At 36.3% G+C, this 23,266-nt stretch overlaps 2 protein-coding genes and 1 non-coding gene across 6 annotated transcripts in view; 2 read left to right on the plus strand and 1 right to left on the minus strand.

The window, feature by feature from the left end:
* Nucleotides 1–944: 944 nt before the first annotated feature.
* On the minus strand, nt 945–1,024 carry TRNAL-UAG (transfer RNA leucine (anticodon UAG)). The gene has a single exon. It is a non-coding gene; the product is annotated as a tRNA-Leu (tRNA).
* Nucleotides 1,025–1,109: 85 nt separating this feature from the next.
* mmy (UDP-N-acetylglucosamine pyrophosphorylase mmy) lies at nt 1,110–3,974 on the plus strand. The gene has a single exon (XM_022073341.2). The coding sequence runs from the start codon at nt 1,387–1,389 to the stop codon at nt 2,860–2,862; it is 1,476 nt and encodes a 491-aa protein (XP_021929033.1). The 5' UTR covers nt 1,110–1,386; the 3' UTR covers nt 2,863–3,974.
* Nucleotides 3,975–9,390: 5,416 nt separating this feature from the next.
* LOC110834331 (uncharacterized) overlaps nt 9,391–23,266 on the plus strand; it is a 30,317-nt gene continuing 16,441 nt past the window's right edge. For 2 of the 4 annotated variants that reach the window (XM_022073373.2, XM_022073374.2), the window contains exons 1-6: nt 9,391–9,552; nt 10,269–10,323; nt 11,967–12,149; nt 13,316–13,449; nt 16,264–16,774; nt 22,440–22,566. In XM_022073373.2, the coding sequence (XP_021929065.1) occupies nt 11,980–12,149; nt 13,316–13,449; nt 16,264–16,774; nt 22,440–22,566 (942 nt within the window). In that variant the 5' untranslated portion in view covers nt 9,391–9,552; nt 10,269–10,323; nt 11,967–11,979. Of the gene's footprint in view, nt 9,553–9,612; nt 9,820–10,268; nt 10,324–11,966; nt 12,150–13,315; nt 13,450–16,263; nt 16,775–22,439; nt 22,567–23,266 lie in introns of those variants that run through there. The other 2 variants (XM_087340663.1, XM_022073375.2) reach the window with 2 other exon arrangements.

Below are 23,266 nucleotides of genomic sequence, written 5' to 3' on the forward strand. Positions count from 1 at the left end.
TATTTCCAACCCTAATATAATTGTTATTTAAAGTAGCTCTACAACTGTTGGATAAGCAAACAGTCCTTTAAAGACTGCACTAAATTAAAATATTCCTGCTTTGCGTAATATGATTAATTATAACACTCAGCTGTGAAGGTTGTGTATTGTTGAGTAGAAGGATGTTTTGTTAACAATTAATTGGAAGGGATGTGAAAGACAGTGGTTGTGGCCTATTTTTAGTAATGAACTTAGTACATATATGAGTAAGACTTTTTATAAGAACTTATTTCATAAGGTATTAATTAATTACACACCACTTTATAGAAATTGTTTCAAACACTAATCAGTCTTGGCTTAACACTGAATCAAGGATGCAGTATATAATAAATTTTCCATGCCACCAGATCAAAAGACATGATGATATCAATATGCAGGGTCACATGTGTTATAACATGGAGAGGCTTCAGGGAGAGAGACGCCCCTTCTGCCTTCAGCCAGCCAAAATTTAATTGTATGTATTAATTTTGCACTTTTTAATTGCTAGTTCATATCTGTTGATTTTTTAATGACAAAGTTTAGTATGTTTTCGCCTTCTTGTTATAAGTACATTATGTACCTAATATGGTAATATTAATTATGCACCTTTGCATTGCCAAGTAGTTGTAACTTCTAAAGAAGTAAAAAATGGTATTGCAATTTAAATAATTCATAACATATATAAATGCTTGTAGCTTTTAAGCTATATAAAGCTATCAACTCCATATGTATGAACAGATTCTATATGCATTTTTTAAGTTTCCAAGATTGTGGCTGACCTACGCTCACAGTTCTCATCAAAAGAATTCATTTGTTTTAATTTTAGCATGTCACAAAAATCTTTTGTCCGTCTTTAACATTTTCGGAATGATTGTATACAAATGTTTACAAGAATTGTACTACCGATAAAATTACAACAAAATGTATGGCAGCGGTGGGATTCGAACCCACGCCCTTTCGGACTGGTGCCTAAAACCAGCGCCTTAGACCGCTCGGCCACGCTACCTGTTACATGCCGGTTGCTTCGTAATCGTATCCAATGTTTCATCTAGATGGCAGTGAGGTTGTATCAAAATGATTCTGGAAGTGCCTTTAGTAGTAGATAGAAGCTTTGCCATTGGTAGATAGTAAACATATTGTGGATTAGTGTACGTATTGGTGGGATTGGTGGTAGAGAAGCCTAGTAGTGATACTTGTAGTAGTCTAGTGTTGGCGTGGTTGCTATGTTCCAAACGTCAAATGTCATATAAGATGGGAGGGAGCCAACATTCAGCTATCAGCTTTCGCCGAGAGTGGATAGAGAATAGCGTAAAAAGACTCTGGTTATTACAGCTATTGTTGTAAATCTGTTACCTTTGAAGGTTAGCAATGTCGGAGTTAGAAAAAATTAGCATAACACTGGGGAAGTTCAACCAGTCACACGTTTTACAATTTTGGGACGAATTAACGGAGGAACAAAAAACAATATTGTGTTGTGATATTAAAGAAGTGAACGTGGCAGAAGTATGTTCATACTTCCAAAAGGCTATGGAGACTTTGAACGAGGATCAGTCGAAGTTGGATGATCGTATGGAACCAGTACCGCCAGAATTATACGGTGGAGTTGTCAGATCGTCACCTGACGAACTGAAGTCTTACGAAGCCGAAGGTTTACAGCAAATCTCAGAAGGAAACGTAGGTGTTCTCCTTATGGCAGGAGGCCAGGGTACCAGACTGGGAGTGTTATATCCGAAAGGTATGTATGATGTGGGCCTTCCTTCACACAAACCATTATTTCAGCTGCAGGCAGAGAGGATTAGGAAGTTGGAAGACCTGGCTTACGACAGAACAGGTAAACGTAGCAGTATTACATGGTACATCATGACAAGTGAAGCCACAATGGATGCAACAGAAGAATTTTTTAAGGAACATAACTTTTTTGGTCTTAATAAGAATAATATTGTTATGTTTGAACAAGGTTTGCTTCCTTGTTTTACATTTGATGGCAGAATTATCATGGATGAAAAATGGAAAATAGCAAGAGCCCCAGATGGCAATGGAGGAATTTATAGAGCATTGCGAGACAAGAACATTTTGGATGATATGGAAAACAGAGGCATAAAGTTTCTCCATGCACATGCTGTAGATAACATTCTTGTTAAAGTAGCAGATCCTGTGTTTGTTGGCTACTGTGTAAAAAAGAATGCAGAATGTGGAGCAAAAGTAGTTGACAAGGCATCACCACAAGAAGCAGTAGGTGTCATATGTAAAGTAGATGGACAGTACCAGGTTGTAGAGTATAGTGAGATAACATCAAAGACTGCAGAGAAGTGTAATAGTGATGGAAAACTAACTTTCAGTGCTGGCAATATCTGCAATCATTTCTTCACTACAGAATTTCTTCGCAAAATTGCAGACAAAGTTGAAAGCAACCTCCAGCTTCATGTAGCTAAGAAGAAGATTCCATATGTTGATGTCAATGGCCAGCGACACAAGCCTGAAAGACCAAATGGGATAAAGATGGAGAAATTTGTGTTTGATGTTTTTCCATATGCAGATCGATTTGTGATATGGGAAGTAAAACGGGAAGAGGAATTTAGCCCACTTAAGAATGCAGATACTGCAGAAAAAGAAAGTCCCACAACATGCCGTAAAGACATATTTTCCTTGCATCGCTCTTACATTCAAGATGCAGGTGGCTTTGTTGAAACTAATGGGATGGCTGTCATTTGTGAGATTTCACCTCTGGTATCGTATGCAGGAGAAGGGCTTGACAAACTTGTGTCAAAAAAGAAATTCAAATCGCCAGTTCTATTAAGAAGCGCTCAGGAGGAAACTGCTTGTTCAAATGGTTGTACAAAATAACAGTGCAATGGCATTAATCAAAGTGTATATACATTTTGATGGTGTACATTCAGTTCCTACAGAAACTCTTTCAGTTTGAGGTTTCTTGGAGAAGAAATAAGCTGCTAGCACAAAGAATATCTCTCCTAAGTGCTTTTATTTGTTTCAAATAGTGAACAGATATTGGTATTTAATTTCCTGATAGTGGGTGTCTGTAGGTAATTGAGTTGCTTTGAGGAAATATTAGAATATGCTTGACCTCTACTTTATTTTTTTTTAATTCTAACTTCCAAGGCTGACTTTCTCAGACAGCGAAATAGCAAAAGTGAAAGTTGATTGTACAGTTATAACAGTACAGTCTGTTGCATAATCAGTAAGGTGCCTCAGTTCCTCATGTATAGGTGCAGCATAAACAAGGAAGTGAACCAGTCGCTGCAAGCTATTCGGCTGGGATTTTATTCACCACAGAAATGCTTTTAATATGAATTTGATGTAATGGTACTAATAGTTCCAGAAAATGTTTACTAGAACATAATTGCTCATGTAGTATTATTTTTATATGAAATATATACAGAAGACTTATGTACTCTACATGTGATTATTGAAACTTAAAAGTATTTTAAGTGGGAGTATATATTTTTACACCTTTATAATGTAAGTATTTGCAAGGTTTTTGTAAATAATTGGGGCTTTTATACTTTATGATTAATTTAAATATGTTATTTTTTAATTAAAGTTTATTTAAAAAGTAAATATGTATTTCCTGTGGCAGTTGTGTTTTTACCACCGTCAGACACTTTTGTAAGCAAATGTACAAACTATTCTGTATGCTTGTTAGGTATTAGTTTTAATGGTTTTGTCTAATTTATCTTTCATAAAATATAATATAATATGTCATGACATGGTACATATAATATGTATAATTTCCTTGGGTATAGGTACATGTACATATGCAATTTATGGAGGTTTAAATATATTTTGTACAGTAGGCCATGTACTTAATTTGTGTTACAGGATATTGTATTTTGGGTGTTTGGTGAACTTTATTTTTAAAATTTGAAGATAGTTTATGTAATACTTTTATGGTTTGTATCTTTTAAATTATGCTTTTAATAAATGTGTAATGATGTGAATTTCTCATGTATTTATTTTTCCTTCATATTGACTTTAAAGCCTGGAGTTTTAATAATTTAGAGTTTATCCTTAGAAGGTTATATTGAACTGCCAGGAATATAGCAGACCCTTGGCACTGTATTGCTGTGAGAGCAGTAACACAATATTTGTGTATGTTACAAGAAAGTAGGTATTTTGTGCTGTTAGGCTTGTTTCTCCTCATGTCCGTAGATACAGGTTGATTCTAAAGGCATGCCTATTTCACTTTTGAATTCAACTCATTGACACATAAATGGCTTCTATTATATTTCATAAAAAAGTAATTCTTCTGTTGAGCAAACTATGTTTTGTCAGTTTCTCATACATCTAATTCATCCTACCTGCTGTAATTTCACAAGGTTGCATATGGAGCAGTTTCTGAAGCAGTGTCAAGTTGGGCAAGAAAATATGAAATGAGACAAGCAGGATATTGTAGTTTAATTATCTGTGTATATTCAAACATGCAAGTGTATCCCTAGTTCAGTTAAAACATTTTATTGCCAAGACTTCATTGTCTGGTCACCATTTTAGCAATATGTTAGTAAGTCCGTAGCAGGAGGTAGAAGAGCTCGGTGAACTTTCAAGAATGCTTGATAATGTAAGTACTTTCAAGGATACTCAAGTTCTTTTATGTCAACCTTTGCTGTTGTGTTGGTTGTTATATTTAACATATGCTACTCCAGTAGGATTTTAGGTTTTTGTGGCAGTGAGTCTGAAGATGGTTATCTTCTGGGTTGTAATGCTCTGTAATATCATTGTCACACCCATGTTTTTATTTCTTTATTTTTTATTATACCTTATGACAGTAATACCAAGCTGGTGGCCTTACTAACTTAAGTATTTTTGATATATTGCTAAGCAGCAATTAATTAAGAACTTATGATGGTTCAGACATCACTGTTATGGTAAATTTAATATTACAGGTAATCCTCGATTTGCGCCGATTCAGAATAACGTCGCTTTTGAAACCAGCAAGTCCAAAAGTGAAACGAATTTATTTTGCTATTATTGATGACGTTTTACAATGTTTCTCGTACTGATTCTTATACTAAATCGTAATTCTTACATAGCTGATTTTGAATAAAAATTATAAACACAGTCACCTCCGCAATTACGTATGTTTCGTTAACGCGAATTTGCTCCAATGAGATCGATGAATCGGTAAAAGCTGTTTCTGAAATGTAAACTTTTGTATATGCGAGTTTGCTCTTATTCATTCCTGCCGCTTTAAACTTTCAAAAGGATAATTTAATCTGTGCGGAAGTACCGGTGTTATTTTTACTATGCGATTTTCTATACGTCGGCGTCTTACATGAATGCAACTATCACATAACAGCAGAGATGACTGTGCACATCAATCACATGAAAGAGTCGCGGGTACAAACGAATTGCCGATTTTAAGTGTATAAATATATTTTTTAAATACCTTTTATTTTATTTACGTTATTTCAGAACTTTAAATGTAACGTCATTATATTACTCGTCAATGTTTGGGTGCCGGGAACGCATGTCAATGACTTCCCATTGATTTACATTATAAAGAGAGTTTCAATTTACGCCGGTTCGTCCAGGAACGCATTCCCGGCGTAAATCGAGGGTTACCTGTACAATATAACTGTTATGCTTCTTGATTCTGTAATAATAATAAATGACCTCTTATGGTTTGAAATAAGAAAATTATTATGATGAAAAATTATAAATACAGGTCTATGGTCAATTGTTTTCCCCTTGTCCTTTGATTTTTGCAGCTTTATGTTTTGAGGATTAGCAAATCATGCATTAAAGGTGTCCCAACATTTTGGTAAACATTATTTATTATTATTTCATATGGGCATATCACATCATTCTCATCTTATGATTACTTTTCTGGTGTGAATACATGCCTTGTTGTGTTCATGCAAGATCCTTCCCATTTGTCTTTGTGGTCAAACTTGTGTACAGTTTTCAGGGTTTTTTACGGTGGTAACATGTCTTTAGTCATTTCATCAGCCCATTCAACTGATATCCATGGTGGGAGAGGTTAGTTACACTTGTCCTCCTGATAGTCCTGATCTTCCTGTTAAGTGAATGTTTTTCTGTCTATAACATCATCCCATGAGAAAGATTTTAACTGTTTGCAGTTGTTGTACCAAATGTCATATTTAAATTGTTAGCACTCCTGATTTTTCCTTGGGAACCCCTGGGTTCAAATCATAGCCTGGAGGCCAGCTATACTGACAGGATTATGTTTTCCTCAGTTCCTGTAAACAAGTATTGGGTGGTACCTTAAAATTCCCAGTTCATTAATCATCACAGTGTTTTATTCTATATGATCTGAGCTATTGGGTGCATTGTTAAATAGACCACAAAATTTGTGTTCTTTGTTCATGCTACAGCATAAAGTATGTCTAATAAGAAAGGATTGACAATTCCATACCATTTACAGTTATGGAATGTCATTGTCACTTTTGTAGAAGCGTGACCTTGATATTAAGCAAGACAGACAAGGTGACATGACTTCTGGATTGTTGAATGTAACACCAGTGAGCAGTGCAGCTTTGTTCACCTTGTTCTTAATTTTAGTTTGGAAAAATCATGACAAATAATGTCGGGCAAGGTATAAGGAATCATGTCTTATATCGTCCGACTTTTCTTAGGTAAAAAATAGTTCTAAATTATAAAGAGGATTAACCATTTGAAATTATTTCAAAATGTAGGTATCTAGGAAGGTGTGAGGACTCAAGTCTTATCTCTTCACACTTTAATTAGGTAAAGAACAATTCTAAATTATATATAGGTGATTAACTATTTCTTAATGTAGATATCTGGGAGCAACTATAAACAACACAAAAATAAGTTCAGGATATGCTTGTCATTATTTACTTCCGATGCTGTTACCTTTCTGTATACCCAAAGCACTAAAAATCAAGATATGTGTCTTTGTAGATTTTTCCATTATTCTGAATGGTTTGTATATATGTAATCAATAAGCACCTTATAACGGTACAGAATGGAAGATAGTAACTGAAATATGGATCAGTATATTATAAAGGCAGATGTTAGTAGGCAATTGTAACTATCACTTGAAAGCCTAAATGTACTTTTATGTTTACTGGGTTCCATATTTACTAGGCTGAAAATGCCCCAAATAAAAGGTATGTGACTTCAGGAGATAAATATTTTCATGTGTTTGTTAATTTTTAAAAAAAATTATAAAACTATTTAATTGTGGAAGGAATCTGAAATTGTGCATTATCATAATTAATTATTAGCCTAACTCTAGTCTTTATTCAGTTTTACAATTTGTATATTACTAAAAGTGGTATGTAAGAGACAAGAGACCTGGTAATCAGAATATCATCCCATGATTCCTCCTAAAATATACATTTTCTTAAAGTTATTACTGTACCAAAGCAGAACTCACACAGAAGGGTTGAGGGTGAAGCTCAGTGCACTCAAATTTGCCATTATTTCTGTTAGATGAATCCAGAAGGGTCATATCATTTTAGTTTCAACATGCACAAACAATATTTAAGTTTAAGAATTGCTGAACAATTTAAACATCTGTGAAGCTGAAATATAAGCTCTATTAATAAAAGTGGCATGTTTTGAAATCCAGTCATTCACATTAACACTGATGGGAAAATGTTTTTAACACACTGTAAAAGCTAATAAATGCAAGTTTAGTAGATCTCTTAAGGTACCCATTCACATAAAGATGCCCAGCAAAATTATTTTAAAATGATTTATGAATGTTTTAAAGTTGTTCTTTATGTGATAAAAACCTTTCATAATAAAGTACAAGAATAAGAAGAGCCATAAGTGCAGAAGAATGGCTGATTGCTACCTTACAATTTTTGGCAACAGGTCACAGTTTTGAAGACATGAAGTTTACAGCACTTATTTCTCCTCAGGAATTAGGAGTGATAATCCTTGCAGATACAACTACAAAGTTCTGAAGAAATAATTCTTGAAGGTATGAATAATTTCATTTATATAATACATATATTGTAGAATACAACATATTAAGAAAAGAAAAACCAACAAGAATTAGAGGTTAACTATTTTTGGGCTGTGAATTTAAAAATTCATGAAATCCTGTCAGGCCTGTAATCCAATATATTTGAAATGAAAATTTTTGAAGATATCTGTTACTAGGCATGTTTGCAGGTATAAGAATTCCCATAATTTCATGGTGTGGGTAATTATAATTTCGATATTTTGTTGTTAGAGGTCATAGTTACTGTTCCACGAATATTAATTGCCTTCTGAGAAACATAAATTAATGTAAATTTGCCCAATTTGTTTTGAAGTCCATAATGTAGAACATGTAACACATCCTGCAATATTTATTTTAATTTTTGTTCTTTTGATGTACTTTGCATGCAACTGTAGTGCCAGTGGCATCAGATTCATTAGGTTTTGCCATAACTTTGTAAGCTTTTCCCCTTTGAATCATTCCTTTTGTTACTTCTTGCCCTCTTCAAGGTACTTGTTGCAAATGAACCTGTCAATGATCCAGACAGTCTGTGGGGTTACTACAGGGCTCAGTAAGCTGCCATTTGTAAACTGATGGGCAATGTTCATTTTAATTTTTATGTTGTCTGCATGGAAGAAATTTATTGAGCAGGAGAACAGCCCCATATGATTGGCAGGCTGCAGACTACTTTACTCTTGTAAATGATGATTTATGCAAAGAAGTATAACATATAAGAGTTTTGAATATTATTTTATAACGTCATTGTTACAAATGCCGTGAGCAGTAAAATGCTGAGGAATCCGCAGCACTATCAAGAAAGACCTAACGGGCCTGTTCTGTTCACATAAAATGCTTAAAAATAAGAAAATGTATCTTCCATCGTCTTCTCGTACGCCCAATGTCTCTGTAGCCGATACATTTATAAGACATAACTTGTGCTATTCTCTGTTGTTTCATTCGTGAGAGGTGTTTATGTCACTCTGTTTTATGTGACTGAATTCTTTCACCAGTGTAAAATATCTATAGTTCTTCACGCTTGGTGATACTTCTTATTTCGTCCCGAAAGGTATACCCGGCGACTCGTCTTCAAAATGTAATTTCTGCATTTTCAGTTTTTCTTCTAATATGTCGCTACATTTGTAAGACAGAAACAAATAATATTATCTAACGTGCCAACTAATAAAATTCCAATTGACCCCCTTTAAAATGAATATTGCGTCAAATACTGATCGAGGCAAACACTTCCGCGCTGCGGAAATATTCCGCCCGCGACCGTCAAAGGCCGGGTTTTATCCTTACGTTATATCTTAAAATTTTATATGGAACCCTTGGATTTAGGCAAATCTTCGATGTTCATTGCCAGTCGTTTGCACAGATGGAAATCAGTGAATAAAATTTTAATTGTTTATCTGTGACAAAATTAACTTCTGTGCTATTTGTATATCTGTGATCCGTGACATTCATTTATATGTAATGGAAACAATTGATGTGTTGTATCTAGTACACTTTTGCAGACTATTTGTTCTTTCGAATAGAAATATAACTTAGAAACTAGGTGATTGAATAGTTTTTTTCCCAAGGAAACGCTGTCAATTCCAAAGGTATTGTAAAATTGCTTTTTGTTGGTAATATTGAAATGTATGCTACAATTGCAGTGGTATTGCCATTGCGTGGATGGATGGATGGAGTGAGTGAGTGGTGTGGTGTGGAGTGGTGGAACGAGACTACGGTATTTTGTACCTTTTGATGAAGAAGTTATAAGCATTCTTCATAAAGGTGAATGTTCTAATAACTTGTTTGGGGTTTTGGTTGTAGGACTCTGATTGTAGTCATTTTCGATATGTGGTTGGAGCAAAATTGTCGAAGTGGTAAGTGACCTTCCATATTACGGGGTGTACACAGGACACTTATAAACGCCATTAGCGACCTAACACCCAACGCCGTATGCCATTTCATTGCTACTCAGTGCCGTGGACGTAGTTAAATATTAGTATTTTAGCACAGTAAACTTGTGAGAATTATGGAGTAATAATATTTTATTACCATAGAATTTAAGCTTGATGTGGTTGTCTTCAAAACATTCCACACCGAGTCTTCTGTCACACGTTTTACATTATAACACTTCATCCTTCGAGCATCTGACACACAACATATTTTATCTGTGGTCTTTCTTCTTTCTCAGAAGGTGGAAGCTTGTTTATTAAATGACCTTGTCACTCCAAATTGTGACACACAGGCCCAGAATGCTGTGTTGTTATTGTGCCTTTTTTCAGTTTTGTGCCTTTCACTATTTTTGAAACATTTTATTTTGTTTCAGTTTCGGTGTACCAACACAATCTTGTTTACAATCTTCACTCTTTTGGCTAGACAGGGTGAGTTATAAAAATTATCTGTCCACAGAGTCTGACCCTGTTTCAGTAAAGGCTCTACCAGTTTCAGAATAGTGGCTGTTGTTTTATTACTGTAATCTGTAATCCAGTTAGAGTATCCTTGCCTGCATATACAAGAAAGGGCCACAAATACCCAGTGGTCATGTCACAGCTCAATTTTTATTCCATATTTCAATTCCTTGAGGAATGGGAGGTACTGTATGAATAACAGACAATGTTTCCAAAGTGTCAAGTGATTCATAATTTGAAATGTCCTCATTAGGGAAATAGAATTTCTCACATTTGTTATTTGGATGTGAAATTACAGGGAACATTTTGAAAAGTTTCTTTGGTACTGGAAATTGTTGATGGTTTCATTGTTAGCAAAATGTAAAGTATTTACAAATTAGTTTCAGTCTCTCTCTTGTGTTGCAATGTCTCCAAAAGCTGGTGTGGAAATTAGCCCTTTTGTGGGAAAAAAAATGTATTGGAGCAGATTTTTTAATGATGCCCATAAGCATAGAAGCACTATGTACAACACAAATTTCTTCTTGTATCCCAGGTTTCCATGCCATAGCAGTGGGCCTGCTTGATATTTCCTGCCCCCATAGAAACTGCACCGCATATGTATTGATTCCTTCACCAATTTTATCTATTCACTGTTGAAATGAAAGCTCACAATTTCCTCTTTAATTTTATACAAAAGTAATTACTTTACATGACAGTCAACTGCACAAAATATGATCTAGGGCTTCCCGCTGTACTAGGAATACATTGGACCGTGACTTGTGATAAAATCACTGGCATGCTTTATATGTCAGACTTTGTTGAAATATTAAAACATGAAAAGTGGTGGTGTTTATGATAAAGTGGAAACATTGTCACATATTATAGCTTGATTATTGATTAGAGGAAGGAAATGGTTTTACATTTAACTGCATTAATTAATTAGTGAGGGAGGAACACAGATTGCAGGTGTTTGAGAATCGGGTGTTGAGGAGGATATTTGGGCCTAAGAGGGAAGACGATGGGGCGTGGAGAAAACTGCACAATGACGAGCTTAAAAATCTGTACTGCTCCCCCAGTATTGTGAGGGTGATTAAGTCGAGAAGAGTGAGATGGGCGGGACATGTAGCGCGCATGGATGGGACAAGAGGTGTGCACCGGGTACTGGTTGGGAAACCTGAAGGGAAGAGACCGCTGGGGAGACCTAGACGTAGATGGGAGGATAATCTCAGGCGGGATCTATGGGAGATAGGAGTTGAAGGAAACTGGATTTTGTTGGCCCAGGACAGGGTCCGGTGGAGGGCTTTGGTTAATTCGGTGATGAACCTTCGGGTTCGGTAAGCCATCTAGTTAGTTAGTTAATAGATTAATATAGTAATTATTACATATAGAACCGTATGTCTAAGTTGCCCACCTTTGAGGCATGAACATAAAACTGCATAGACTCAGCTTTATCATTGCTTTATATTCTGCCAAATATGCTCAGTACCCATTAAGAAGGAAGCATTGGAGGACTTTGAGCTATTTTGGACATTATAATATAAAAAGTTATAAAATGCTTTATTTTTTCCCAAATAATATGAGCCAGTAGAGTCATTAGATTTTTGGGTTGATAATCTATTGTGTGTTTAATTTTGTAGAAAGACGACCAACATGAGTTTTAACAGAGATTTGGATGTAGATCAGTTCAAAACAGAACATGAATGTGATGAACATTGGGAGCTCAGAAGAAGTTTTATGTTGGCACACAAGGATAAGTTTCCAGAAGATCGGTTGGTTTGTCTTGCCCAAGTGTTTACCAACATTGAATTTTTAGGATGCAGGTAAAAAAAAAAATAATTTGCTATTAGCAAGTGTCTACCTTTTAATGTAAATAATATTATATACAGATCACATAAGTTTTTAAATATTGCTTTTTATTAGTGCTTCTTATGAATTTATATAATTTAACAAAATATTGCATAATTTTTGTAGACATGCAAAGCCATGCTTCACAAGTACTTTTGCCAGACTTTTGATAATATAGAGTCGGTCATGATGCTTCATTTTAGATCATTTCTTTATGTAGTGTTTTTCCAACTGTTGACAATAACTTTGTGCATACAAACAGTTGTAAGTAATTTATATTGACATTATTTTGGCACCTAATAGTGCCACATCAGGTCTTCATACACTTTTTGTTAATTAGGTGCAGTATTTAACATCTTTTAATGCTAAATATAAATATTTAAACCTGTTATATATTGCATCAAAGTAAATGTGTAAGAAGGCTGGAGCTGTTATGCCACCGATTTTTTAATCTGTTTGACAGTGATCACTTGGATGTCTGAGAAGGAGATTTAAGTATAACATTAGGACAGGATTTGGGGAAATAAATTGTGGTTGGAAATGGCTTGGATTGGCATTTTTTGGTATTAGTGGCAATAAACATTTGAGTTCTGCTGCCAGAGAATTAATTATGCAATAATTTGTTTGTTGTCTAAATTGATTACATTTTAGATTTAATTCTAGAACATGGCTTTGCTTAGGGGTCCAAAATTTAAATTGCTCATGAAGATATTTGAACCTTGGAAGGATGAAATAAGTGGGGAATTAGAATATTACATAATGAGGAGCTGCAGGAATTGTACAGGTTGCCCAGCATGGTGAGGATAGTGAAATCTAGGAGGCTTCGGTGGGCTGGACATGCAGCACACATGGGGGGGGGGGGGGGGGGAAGGCAAGGGGTGCATACAGAATGTTGTTGGGAAATCCTTTTGGAAAACGACCACTGCACAGACCAAGACGTTTAGGTTCATGTATGGTGGCGAGCTTTGGAGTTGTCAGTTTTGGACCTGCAGATTCTGCTACCAGGGAGTTGGTTGGTTATGAAATTGCCATTGAAGATTAAATATGATACTTCACATATGCACCTTTCGATTCTTGTTTTAGTCTGTTAATGAAGAAATAGAAGACTTGATTTTTATGGATACTATATTTGTCTTGGCAGATATCCGGCAGAAACGATGCACCTGGTGGCAAGTCTTTCTCAAGGAGTAGCTGATGGCTACCGTGAGAAACAAAAAAGCCGACTTCAGAGGACGTTTGTACAAGCTTCTGATGCTGCCGGTGCAAAGGCCAAAGGTAGAGCTTAATGTGAGTTCAAATAAGAGTTGGGCCGAGGCCGAAGCAGAAGCAGGGGCATGGTGTTTATTTGCAAATGTTGTATGTGTAATTAAAGAGAACAATTCTGGTTTTAGATATAGGGGTTTCAAGTTCATTGTGTGTGTAACTACCCTGCAAGATGTTGGCCTTACCACTACATCTGTTGAAGACGTGGGTCACTTTACAAGGATTCAGTAATTCAATAGAAAAATAACTCAGTTGTGTCTTAAGTATGTAACATAATAGAAATCCGTAGTACTAGAAATAATGCACGTTAAGTGAAACAGTTTTATGTTTACTGATTTATAGCTGATGCTAGCCTTAAAAAGTAGAGCGAATCATTTGAAGGAAAGCAGGCATCATAAGTTTTGGTGAATATCTTGTTTTCAGTTTGTTTCTCTACCTCTTCTACATTGGACAGGTTGGAAAGAACACCGAAAAAATGAGCTGTAACAAGAACCAAAAATTCTTGAAGTATCAGTTCAGAAAAAGAATATGTTTAAGAAAATCTTTATAATATGTAAGGACTCGGTTTTATAATACCCATGATGTGAGAAATGTGTTAAATTCTGTACACAGTCAATTTGTAATATGGAATTTTTCATTCAGGGGGTTGTTACAACACAAGACAGACCCCTTGTTTATGTGTTACATATGGCTACACTATTCTGTGAAGAAAATTTTAATAAATTTTGCATCGGTCCATCTCTGATTTTAACTCTGTTATTTAGATATGGCCAGGTCGTGATACAGTTTTATGCATATATGTGTGAAATAATGTAATGTATTTGTATACTTACAAAGCCAACAGACTTCTTCCTTTTCCCACATTTACAGATTTATAATCTTTTCTGGCAGGTCCTTTGGCTGATGGAGGTACAGTGAAACCTCGATGCATCGTTTTCGGCGGGGGTGGGAAATAAAAACGATGAATGCGGGAAAACGATAGATGCGGGAAAGCATTAAAAATTTTAAAAAAACAATGTTTCTCTTTCAAAGTTACTTTTTTTTACCAAAAAAGTCTTTAATGGACAACTGGTTTGTCGAAACTTTACGTTTTAGACCAAACAGAGCACTTTCCACGTTTAAAATGTTTTCCTCGTCACGTTCACTAATATTAAGCGCATAAAAGAACGACTTCACTTTCGCCAATGCAGTGTGCGCTTCGGCAAAGCTTCGGGCTCGCATTCGTCGTCTTCTTCTTCCTCACCACTCCAACCCCCTTTGCGGACAATAACAGGAAGAATGGAAATACTATTACTGCCGAACTCAACGAAACGTAGCTGTAGAAGACCCTGAACCGCTGGAAACGAGATGAACCAGAAGAATGAAAAGTGCCGCCAGCCTTTCCTTTGTACTTATAATAAAAGCATTTGTGAAGAAATTCACACTGCACATGCCATCTGGCATCGCTGGAACGAAATATGAGTGCACCCAAATTAAAATCGTAAAATTTCTGACAATGGGCACCTCCATTTACTCCAACTATCACCCCTGCACCGCTGACCCTCATTCCAAAAGAATGTGCTGGTTGGGCGATATAACAGGTTACCGCTACTGCGTATTCCAAAAACATTATGCGTCTTTCGGTAATAATTTATCTCAAAACCCAGCATTTTAAATTCTCAGAAACGATCATTGCGGGAAAATTGTGGGCCGGGACTAAGATTTTTGAACGATCGATGCGATAAAACGATAGTTCGAGGAACGATAGAAGCGGGAAAATGTAACATTATTTTATATGGGATGTATTCGGGACCGAACAAAACGGACGATGCATCCGGGAACGATGGATAGAGGTTTCACTGTAATAGGTCCCAGTATGACTTAAAAGCAGAAACATAAAAATGCATAGTGAGGTGTCTGTGACCTCTGAAAATATATCTTCATTTTCTGGGATGATGTTCAAGAGAGGAGATACAGATACAAAAAATGATGTAATTCCAGGGATAGACTTTCTGTCGAGTACACAGGTTGACTGCATAGAATGAGTCGCTTGATTTTATTGTCACTCCGTATATCTACAACAGATACAAAGTCAGTTGTACACCTTCACAGTAGACTTGGCTGTTAAATGTATGTCCATAACTTTTATTATCTATTTCATGAAAATTTTGACGATGGTAGGTATAGTAGAATGAAAGATTGTGTTCAGTTCTCATTTTGATTGTCAGCTTTCTTGACTGAGGACCTGTCAAGGCAGCTCTGGTCTGCGTCATGACTAGGTGATGTAAAGGGGGCTCTCATGTCTGGTGAGTCTGTGCGCACCAGAGCTCAACAGGCTGTTGCTTGGGAACCCAGCAGTTTTTAACTTTGGAAGAGTTGAATGTGTGTACTCTCCCATGTCTAAACCTCACAGCAAATGCAGTTTTATCAAGTGTAATGCAGCAGTCAGCCAACACAGTCTCATTTATATGTACAACCGCGGTTAGCGTCTTGTAATCCATACATACACATAAATTGCATTTTGTCACCGATTTTTCAACCATCCCACACGTTTCAGCAGTACTTCCTCACCCTCTGATTTGACTGTACTTAACAGTTTATTGGTTAGTGGTCATGCTTTATATTTAGGGGGTCCTATGTAAGGTTTTTTGTTGTGAATTTTCTCTGTTTATCCAGTAAAATTCCACGGTAGTATCTTAAAATGGGCAAAAACCACAACCTTTTCATTTTACCATTTACAAATTATTCTACTGGTTGATGCTACCTAGCATAAACAGGTAAAAAACTTTTTAAATAAATCAGGGATTTCAGACATTGTGATCTTATCCTAACATTTTTCATTTGTAGGATTAAAGAGACCATTGCAAGCGGAAGGACCGTTAGGAGCCACATCTTCAGTGCAGGCTTCATCATTATCAGCACAACAACAAAAGAAGTCAACTTTTAGTGTTGATCCCAAATCTGTTGTTACTGTTGATGCCCATTTACAGAATAATTTTATTTCTAAATCACAAGGTGACTTATGCAAACTGGCCAAAGTGACATATGGACCCTCAATTTATCCTGCTTCTCAGTCTCAGAACTCCAGCTTTTCACCACAGAGCAGTGACACTGCTAATGGTTCATCAAGATTTGGTAATTCACGTTATGGTGGTGTAAAGACATATCACATAGACCAAGCATCTGCTAGAAAATCACCTCAGACTACAGGACCAGAAATTGGTGGGCCATTTGGGAAATTGGTCATAATCGAGCCAGCAAATAAAACAGATGGTGCATTGCAGACCATCCAGAGATCAACAGCAATGTGTCAGGTGCCAATGCATTGCAAGTATAAGCAGCATGTATCAACTGAAGTGTAAGTTTCTTCAATTTTTCTGACTGGTTCATTAGATTCATATCCCATTCTTTTCTGAAATAATATTTTTTTAGGATATTGTGATGGCTATCCATAAATTTGGGGGTTTGGTAAGAAAGAGTAATGGCATACCACATTCATGTAAATGTAAGTGTGTGTACCTATGTAAATCGCCTGATTTTTAACCCTTCCCAAGCAGTTTTTTTTCTGTAAGTGGAATATTTTTTGTAAAAATTATAATTATACAGAACATGCATAAACTGTTCAAAAGTACCAAAGCTAAAAAATAATTAATGATACATGAGGTTCATGTTGCAGACGGTCCATTGCCAGCAAAGAATCTGTAACATGATGCAACTTCCATTTTCAATGCAAAATGACATGTCTTATTGCAGCCATAAATAGCATACTGCATGGAACAGCCCTCTTTGAGAAGCTTATAGTTACCTTAGCTGGTCAGGAAATTAATTTTTTGTAGATTCCAGAGGTTCATTTCTGCTGACAGTCCCTAATCCAAGGTCTTGTGTAACATTTTGTGGCATGCTTTATTTTATGGTAAGGAGTTGTTAGCCCCTTGTCCAACTCCCAAGCTGGAGGACCAACACTTGTCGGCTGTCCAAGACTGCCTATTCAATATCTTCGCAGCTACCCTTCATATCTGGAGGGCTTTCCTCCATTTGCATCCTTTTCCTCCTCATGTGCACTCGCTTCCCGTATGTCTTGTGATCCACCCACTGGTCCCCAAGGGCTGTTTTCTTGGACTTCTCTCTTTTGCATGTCCCTCCCCTTCTGGCCGGCCAGGCTGTGGCATGCACCCCCCTCCTATTTTCTCCCAGACCCTCACCCAATCCTGACCCTCCTCTGCACTGGTCTGGCCAAGGCTCTTCCTAGACTGATTGGTTCTTTTTTCTCAAACCAATTCCATGCACACTGCTTACTCATAACCCTAATGATGGAGGCAGCACTGACCTCTGAAATGTTTTTAAGGTTTTACCAGACTATGTAAGATTTGAAGTTTTCACAGCGGTGAGTATGAAGATTTCTGTCTTCTGGGTTGTTGCGCTGTGTAGTCTGGTCGATGTTTACCAACGTTTCGGAGGTCATACTGCCTCCGTCATCAGGGCGATGAGTATGAAGATTTCTGTCTTCTGGGTTGTTGCGCTGTGTAGTCTGGTCGATGTTTACCAACGTTTCAGAGGTCATACTGCCTCCGTCATCAGGGCGATGAGTATGAAGATTTCTGTCTTCTGGTTTGTTGCGCTGTGTAGACTGGTCGGTTTTAACCAACGTTTCAGAGGTCATACTGCCAATGTCATCAGCCTAGACCAGACTAGACAGCATTACAACCCAGAAGACAGCCATCTTCGTACTCACTGCCGTGAGAACCTCAGATCCTACTATTTGTTATTAAGATAATGTGAGCACCACAGAAAATATTTTACAGTTTAAAAAATTGTGTTTTCAGCTATGTATATATACATTTATTTTATTTGAGATATGTTTGTTTGTGTGCGTTTACATTTCAAATCTTGTATCAGTCAGTAACTTATACTGCAGAAGGTTAATGAAACATGATGGCAATGCTGAAACAAAAATAATGAATTTATATATTGATGATAATGTATATGTTCACGGAATGGAATGTATGCCTTATTTAGAGGCACATTATATTTGAATAAATACAGTCTCTGTGTATAAAAATTATGTTGTAATTATAATCTAATAATTTATAAAATATATGTAGTATTCGTATTTGGATCGCATGCCTTATGGGACACTGGCTTAAATTTGACATTCCTGTATACCGTCATGATGTGCTTAAGTATTATGTTTTGGGCCATTAGTTTGAAGTTGCATAGTTTTACAATACTTACTATTGCTACAAAGTTGTTTCTATATTGTCCGTACTTGTTTGTAATCAAAATACAGGTGTCTGAAAAGTAACTCCTTGTTTTGTTTGTCTTACAAAAAGCTGAGAAATTGTGTGAATGAGAAATAGTTTCCAAAATATTGTACTTTATTTTATGTTATTGTTTCACACCTCTGCTATCCACCCACATTTTTGCCCTTGTCCCTGTACTTCTGTGTGCCATTTTTGTTTGTGTGTTGTCACCAGGCTTCCCTGTGTATCCACTGTCCCTTACTTAGGACTGAAAATGGTGACACAGCCATATCGGTTAAAAACCTTGACCATAACGAAGTTAACATGTGGTGTGGATTCACTACTGCTTAGTTTCTGAGGCCATACCTTGCACAAAACATAATGGATAGTGTTTGTTAACTCAGAAAGTTAGAAAATTATGGGTGCCAGCTGTATCACAGCGGGGAAAATGCACAGAACAAACTTTTATGCAAGACAGCGTTTACTTTGCATTGCTTTCCAACACTGGATGGATGAGAAGCGTCAAATGGCTTAGTTGACGAGATTCAACGGGATGGCCAACAAGAAGCCGTGGCCTGATACCATGATATGATTTCTTCTTTTGGGAATGGAGTAAAGAAGAGGTTTACAAGAATAAACTAACGAACTTTGGATAATGTACTAATTTCTCCCTTGTGTTGAAATGTGAATTTTGTTCTCTTTCTTGCTTTGTTGTCAGATTGGTGCAAGAATTTAAATTAAAATTGAAACTATTTACTCATGTAAGACTTGAGGTTCTCACAGCGGTGAGTATGAAGATTTCCGTCTTCTGGGTTGTTGCGCTGTGTAGTCTGGTCGATGTTAACCAACGTTTCAGAGGTCATACTGCCTCCGTCATCAGGGCGAAGATTTATCTATTCTTCTATTTACTCATGATTGGCTGGTTTCGACTCCTGAGGTAAAATTTAGCAGTTAGCGTAGTAACACTATGTCACTTGAACTGACTATTGCATGAATTCAGTTAATGCTGGTCAGGCCACTTCAGAGTAGAATATTGTTATGGTCTGTTGAAGTATTACATATCAAAAAGTTTTAAACTTCTTGAGTCCTGATTTTCAATGGTTGAAATATGAGTGTGTTTGCCTGTTGCTTATAAACAGTTGCTTTGAAATGTGGGGTTCTTGATGAATTTGGAGCTGAAACAATAAAATACCAACTTTATCATTGTTGAATGTTCAAAGTCTGAGTTTGACCTCAGGACCTGATGATTACAACATAGTGTGTACAGAATGCAGATTAACATGTGGAGCTGTGAGGTATGTTGCACAAAATGGTTGAAGTATTCTGAAAATAATTCCTCTTTTGCGTATTTTTTCTGCTTTCTTTAAATGAAACAAAATAGTGAGTTTCTTTCCAGACATCATGAATACAAAGTTTTGAAGGAATGTGAAGTTAACAGTTAGTTGACAGTCAATAAAGTTATTGGTAATTTTGATTCATTAAAAATATCAGCTGCTTTATAAAACTTATAGCTTCAAGCTGCAAAATAGTCTTTTGTTCAATGCATTAAACAGAAGTAATCTGAATCTTCTATTGGTATTAGTTCACACAACAGCAATGCCACCCTCTGGCTTTGATAAGTATGAGACTTGTTTAAGTGAAACCTTGTTTGTGGATTGTTTTTGGTAAAGAAGTAGGGGCCATTTAAATTGCCAGTATAGGTGTTTGAGACGTGCATCTCATTGGTGCACCAGCCAATGGATCCCATCCACAAATAATTAATTGGGTTCCTTCTGGAACTACTGCACTACCACAGCCTTGATAATTTTGTCTGACTTAATCTACAGCCCTTTAGTGTTTTAGGAATTGTCCAACGCTTTCCAGTACAGGGTGTATGGCGTGTCCTGGACAGTGTAGGCCACATGGGTGTGGGTGTTACTCTGCAACTTGTTGACTATTCTTTACCTTCATGGCAGTATGATAGTCTCTGAAGGTTCCACGGTGGTGCCATGCATCGATGGTGATGCCAGGGTTTTTAATACAGGCATATTAGGATATATATTTTTCTTCAAAACTAAGATTGTAGTAAAAATGAATACTGCAAAAAGTGGTACTATTACAGAAATTAAGTTCAGGTACATATTATACAATTTTACCTTTTCTTTTACCCAGAAGATTCTGGGCAAATTCCCATGAAAGTCTGTTTGGATTTGATTGTAGGATTCACTGGAACAGGTTTTTCTCATGCAAATCATATTGTCAATATTGCATAATCATCTATTATATTTCCCAGGGTGTGCAGTAGGCCTTGCCAGCCCTTTTCTTCTGACCGAGCACTTGCCTAGTCTCAGAGTAAGTTTCTTGGTTCTTTAAGGAATAGTGGGTACATATTACTCATCCATAGAGCTTTCAGTGGATCATATGCTGTGGTGGAACTAATGAAACGGATTGAATATAGATAAAACATTACAATTAGTGTCGGACCATCACAAATAATATAGTGTTGATAGGTGCACACATTTATTTCACACGTATGGAATAATTTCAATAGAAGCTGGGTGTAGCCACTGAATTTTGATTGTTAAAAGATAGCCTATGTAGCAGTACAGTAACTATACATTTTATGTGAAGAACCTGAAATATATTCTTAGTAATTCTCTTTCTTTGTCTTGCCTTCTGTATTCAATTTGTGTTCTTCACTTTGTGTGCTTCGGGTACATTATTTTAGGTGTGGTACATGTGTCAGTTAAAATGAAGGCGTAGGAAACCAGGAGGTGTATAGGGGACATGGAGGTAAACCTCCATGTATTTTAGACCTATGCTCTAGACACATACATGAGTGGTTAGCTTCATATTTCATCTGCTTTACCTCTGGTGGAAGAACATTTTATATCCATTGAATGGGAGGTTTGATGGACCCGAGAGCCTTTTTGAACGTGGTGGCAAAGAAATTTCTGTCAAACACCCCAATCAGAAAACTTGAACCCTGGTCATTCATTTCTATATTGTCGCAGCTGCCATGGCTTGTGATTAATACTAATGACTTGTATATGGGGCAGTTAAAAAGGGAATGATCATTTACCATAAGGGCAATGACAGATGACACTTCATTTTATCTGCACTAGGATTTTTCTGATGAGTAGCTAATAGTAAAGTTAACTTGATGTTTTTAATAACTTTTATTTTTCACAGAAATAGAAAGTTTCATCTTTCAAATTTTTAGTGATCCACGTTTATAAGAGGCATAGATGGTCACATCACTAATGATAAACTGACTCTGGAGTAGAGACCTTGAGAAACTAATAATCACTTAGCTTCTCAAGAAATATTTCCCTATTATGAAACTTAATAAATACTTGTTGAAATTATTCTGATATTGATCGAGTCATAAAATATGTGCTGGGTTTATGTTAAAATAGTTAATACTGAACTTTCCATCATTTTATGATTTCTCTCCATACTGTTCTGAATGTAGTTCATGATTAAGAAAAGACATGATTTTTTATTGTAAGTCAATTCAGCATGAGAACGTATCAAGAACTGATTTCCTACTAATGTATGAATTGACTTTTCTGTGTAAGATGTTTTGACATGTCATGTTCTTGGTTGTGTATAATAAAATTTGTTGTCATGAAATTGTACTATTTTTAGTGTTAACAAATAAAAGTTGTAATAATATTCTGCAGGTAAGATTTTGAAATAAAAATTAATGTTAGCATGTAACCAGTTTAAATTTTATATCTTATATGTGCATCTGTTCGTGATGAACCAAAGGACAATTTAATTTTTGTATATATTTTCTAGGTCTTGCAGTATATATGTGAATGGTAAATTACTGGCATCATCAACTGAGAGGTACAAAAAAGCAGCATCTCGTGTAGCTGCCGAGGAAGGATTGAAGAAACTTAAGGAAACTTGTTACACAATTAAGGTAGGCTCTATGTTTCAGTATTTTTCTTTTTGCCGGTCACAGTGGCCGCGTGGTCTGAGGCGTGGGCCTTGTGCCACTTTGACACTGGGACCATGGGTTCGAATCCCACTCAAGGCATTCATGTTTGTCCGCGTCTTTCTGTGTTGTGCTGTCCTGTGTACAGATAGAGGCCTTGCAATGGGCTGATCACTCATCCAAGGAGTCCTACCAAATGTCTAATAGATCACGCAAACCTCCAAAAAGAGAGGATAAAAGCAAACCCTGCCAAAGTGGGACAAATGCTAAAGAAAAAGAAGACATGTTTCAGTATTTTTGATGTCATGTTTACTTCATAGTATTTTTATATTTATAAAGATAATATCTAACTCCACTTACAGATTATTTTGGGGTGAGGGGGAATACAAAAGAATTGCCTAATTATGCCCTGGTCATAGCATTACAGTAGTCTATGAGTGTTGTATTAATAAGACATTAGCCATTTTTTATCTGCAGCTTGGTTGTCACTCCTTACCTTTCTATTATTATAATTTTGCTTGCTGATGTTTATTCTTTGTGCACTAATATTTCTAACATGATACTTTGAGACATAAAACATACCTAAAGTAGAAAGATGGCTGTCTTCTGAGTTGTAGTCTGGTAAACTTCTACCAGACTACGTGGCACTACAACCCAGAATACAGCCATCTTTCTAGGTCAGGTA

Source organism: Zootermopsis nevadensis, unplaced genomic scaffold (genome assembly GCF_977971745.1).
Source record: "Zootermopsis nevadensis isolate Lab colony 2312 unplaced genomic scaffold, Znev_1.0 Znev_ptg000061l, whole genome shotgun sequence".
In the NCBI taxonomy this organism is placed as follows: Eukaryota; Metazoa; Arthropoda; class Insecta; order Blattodea; family Termopsidae; genus Zootermopsis; species Zootermopsis nevadensis.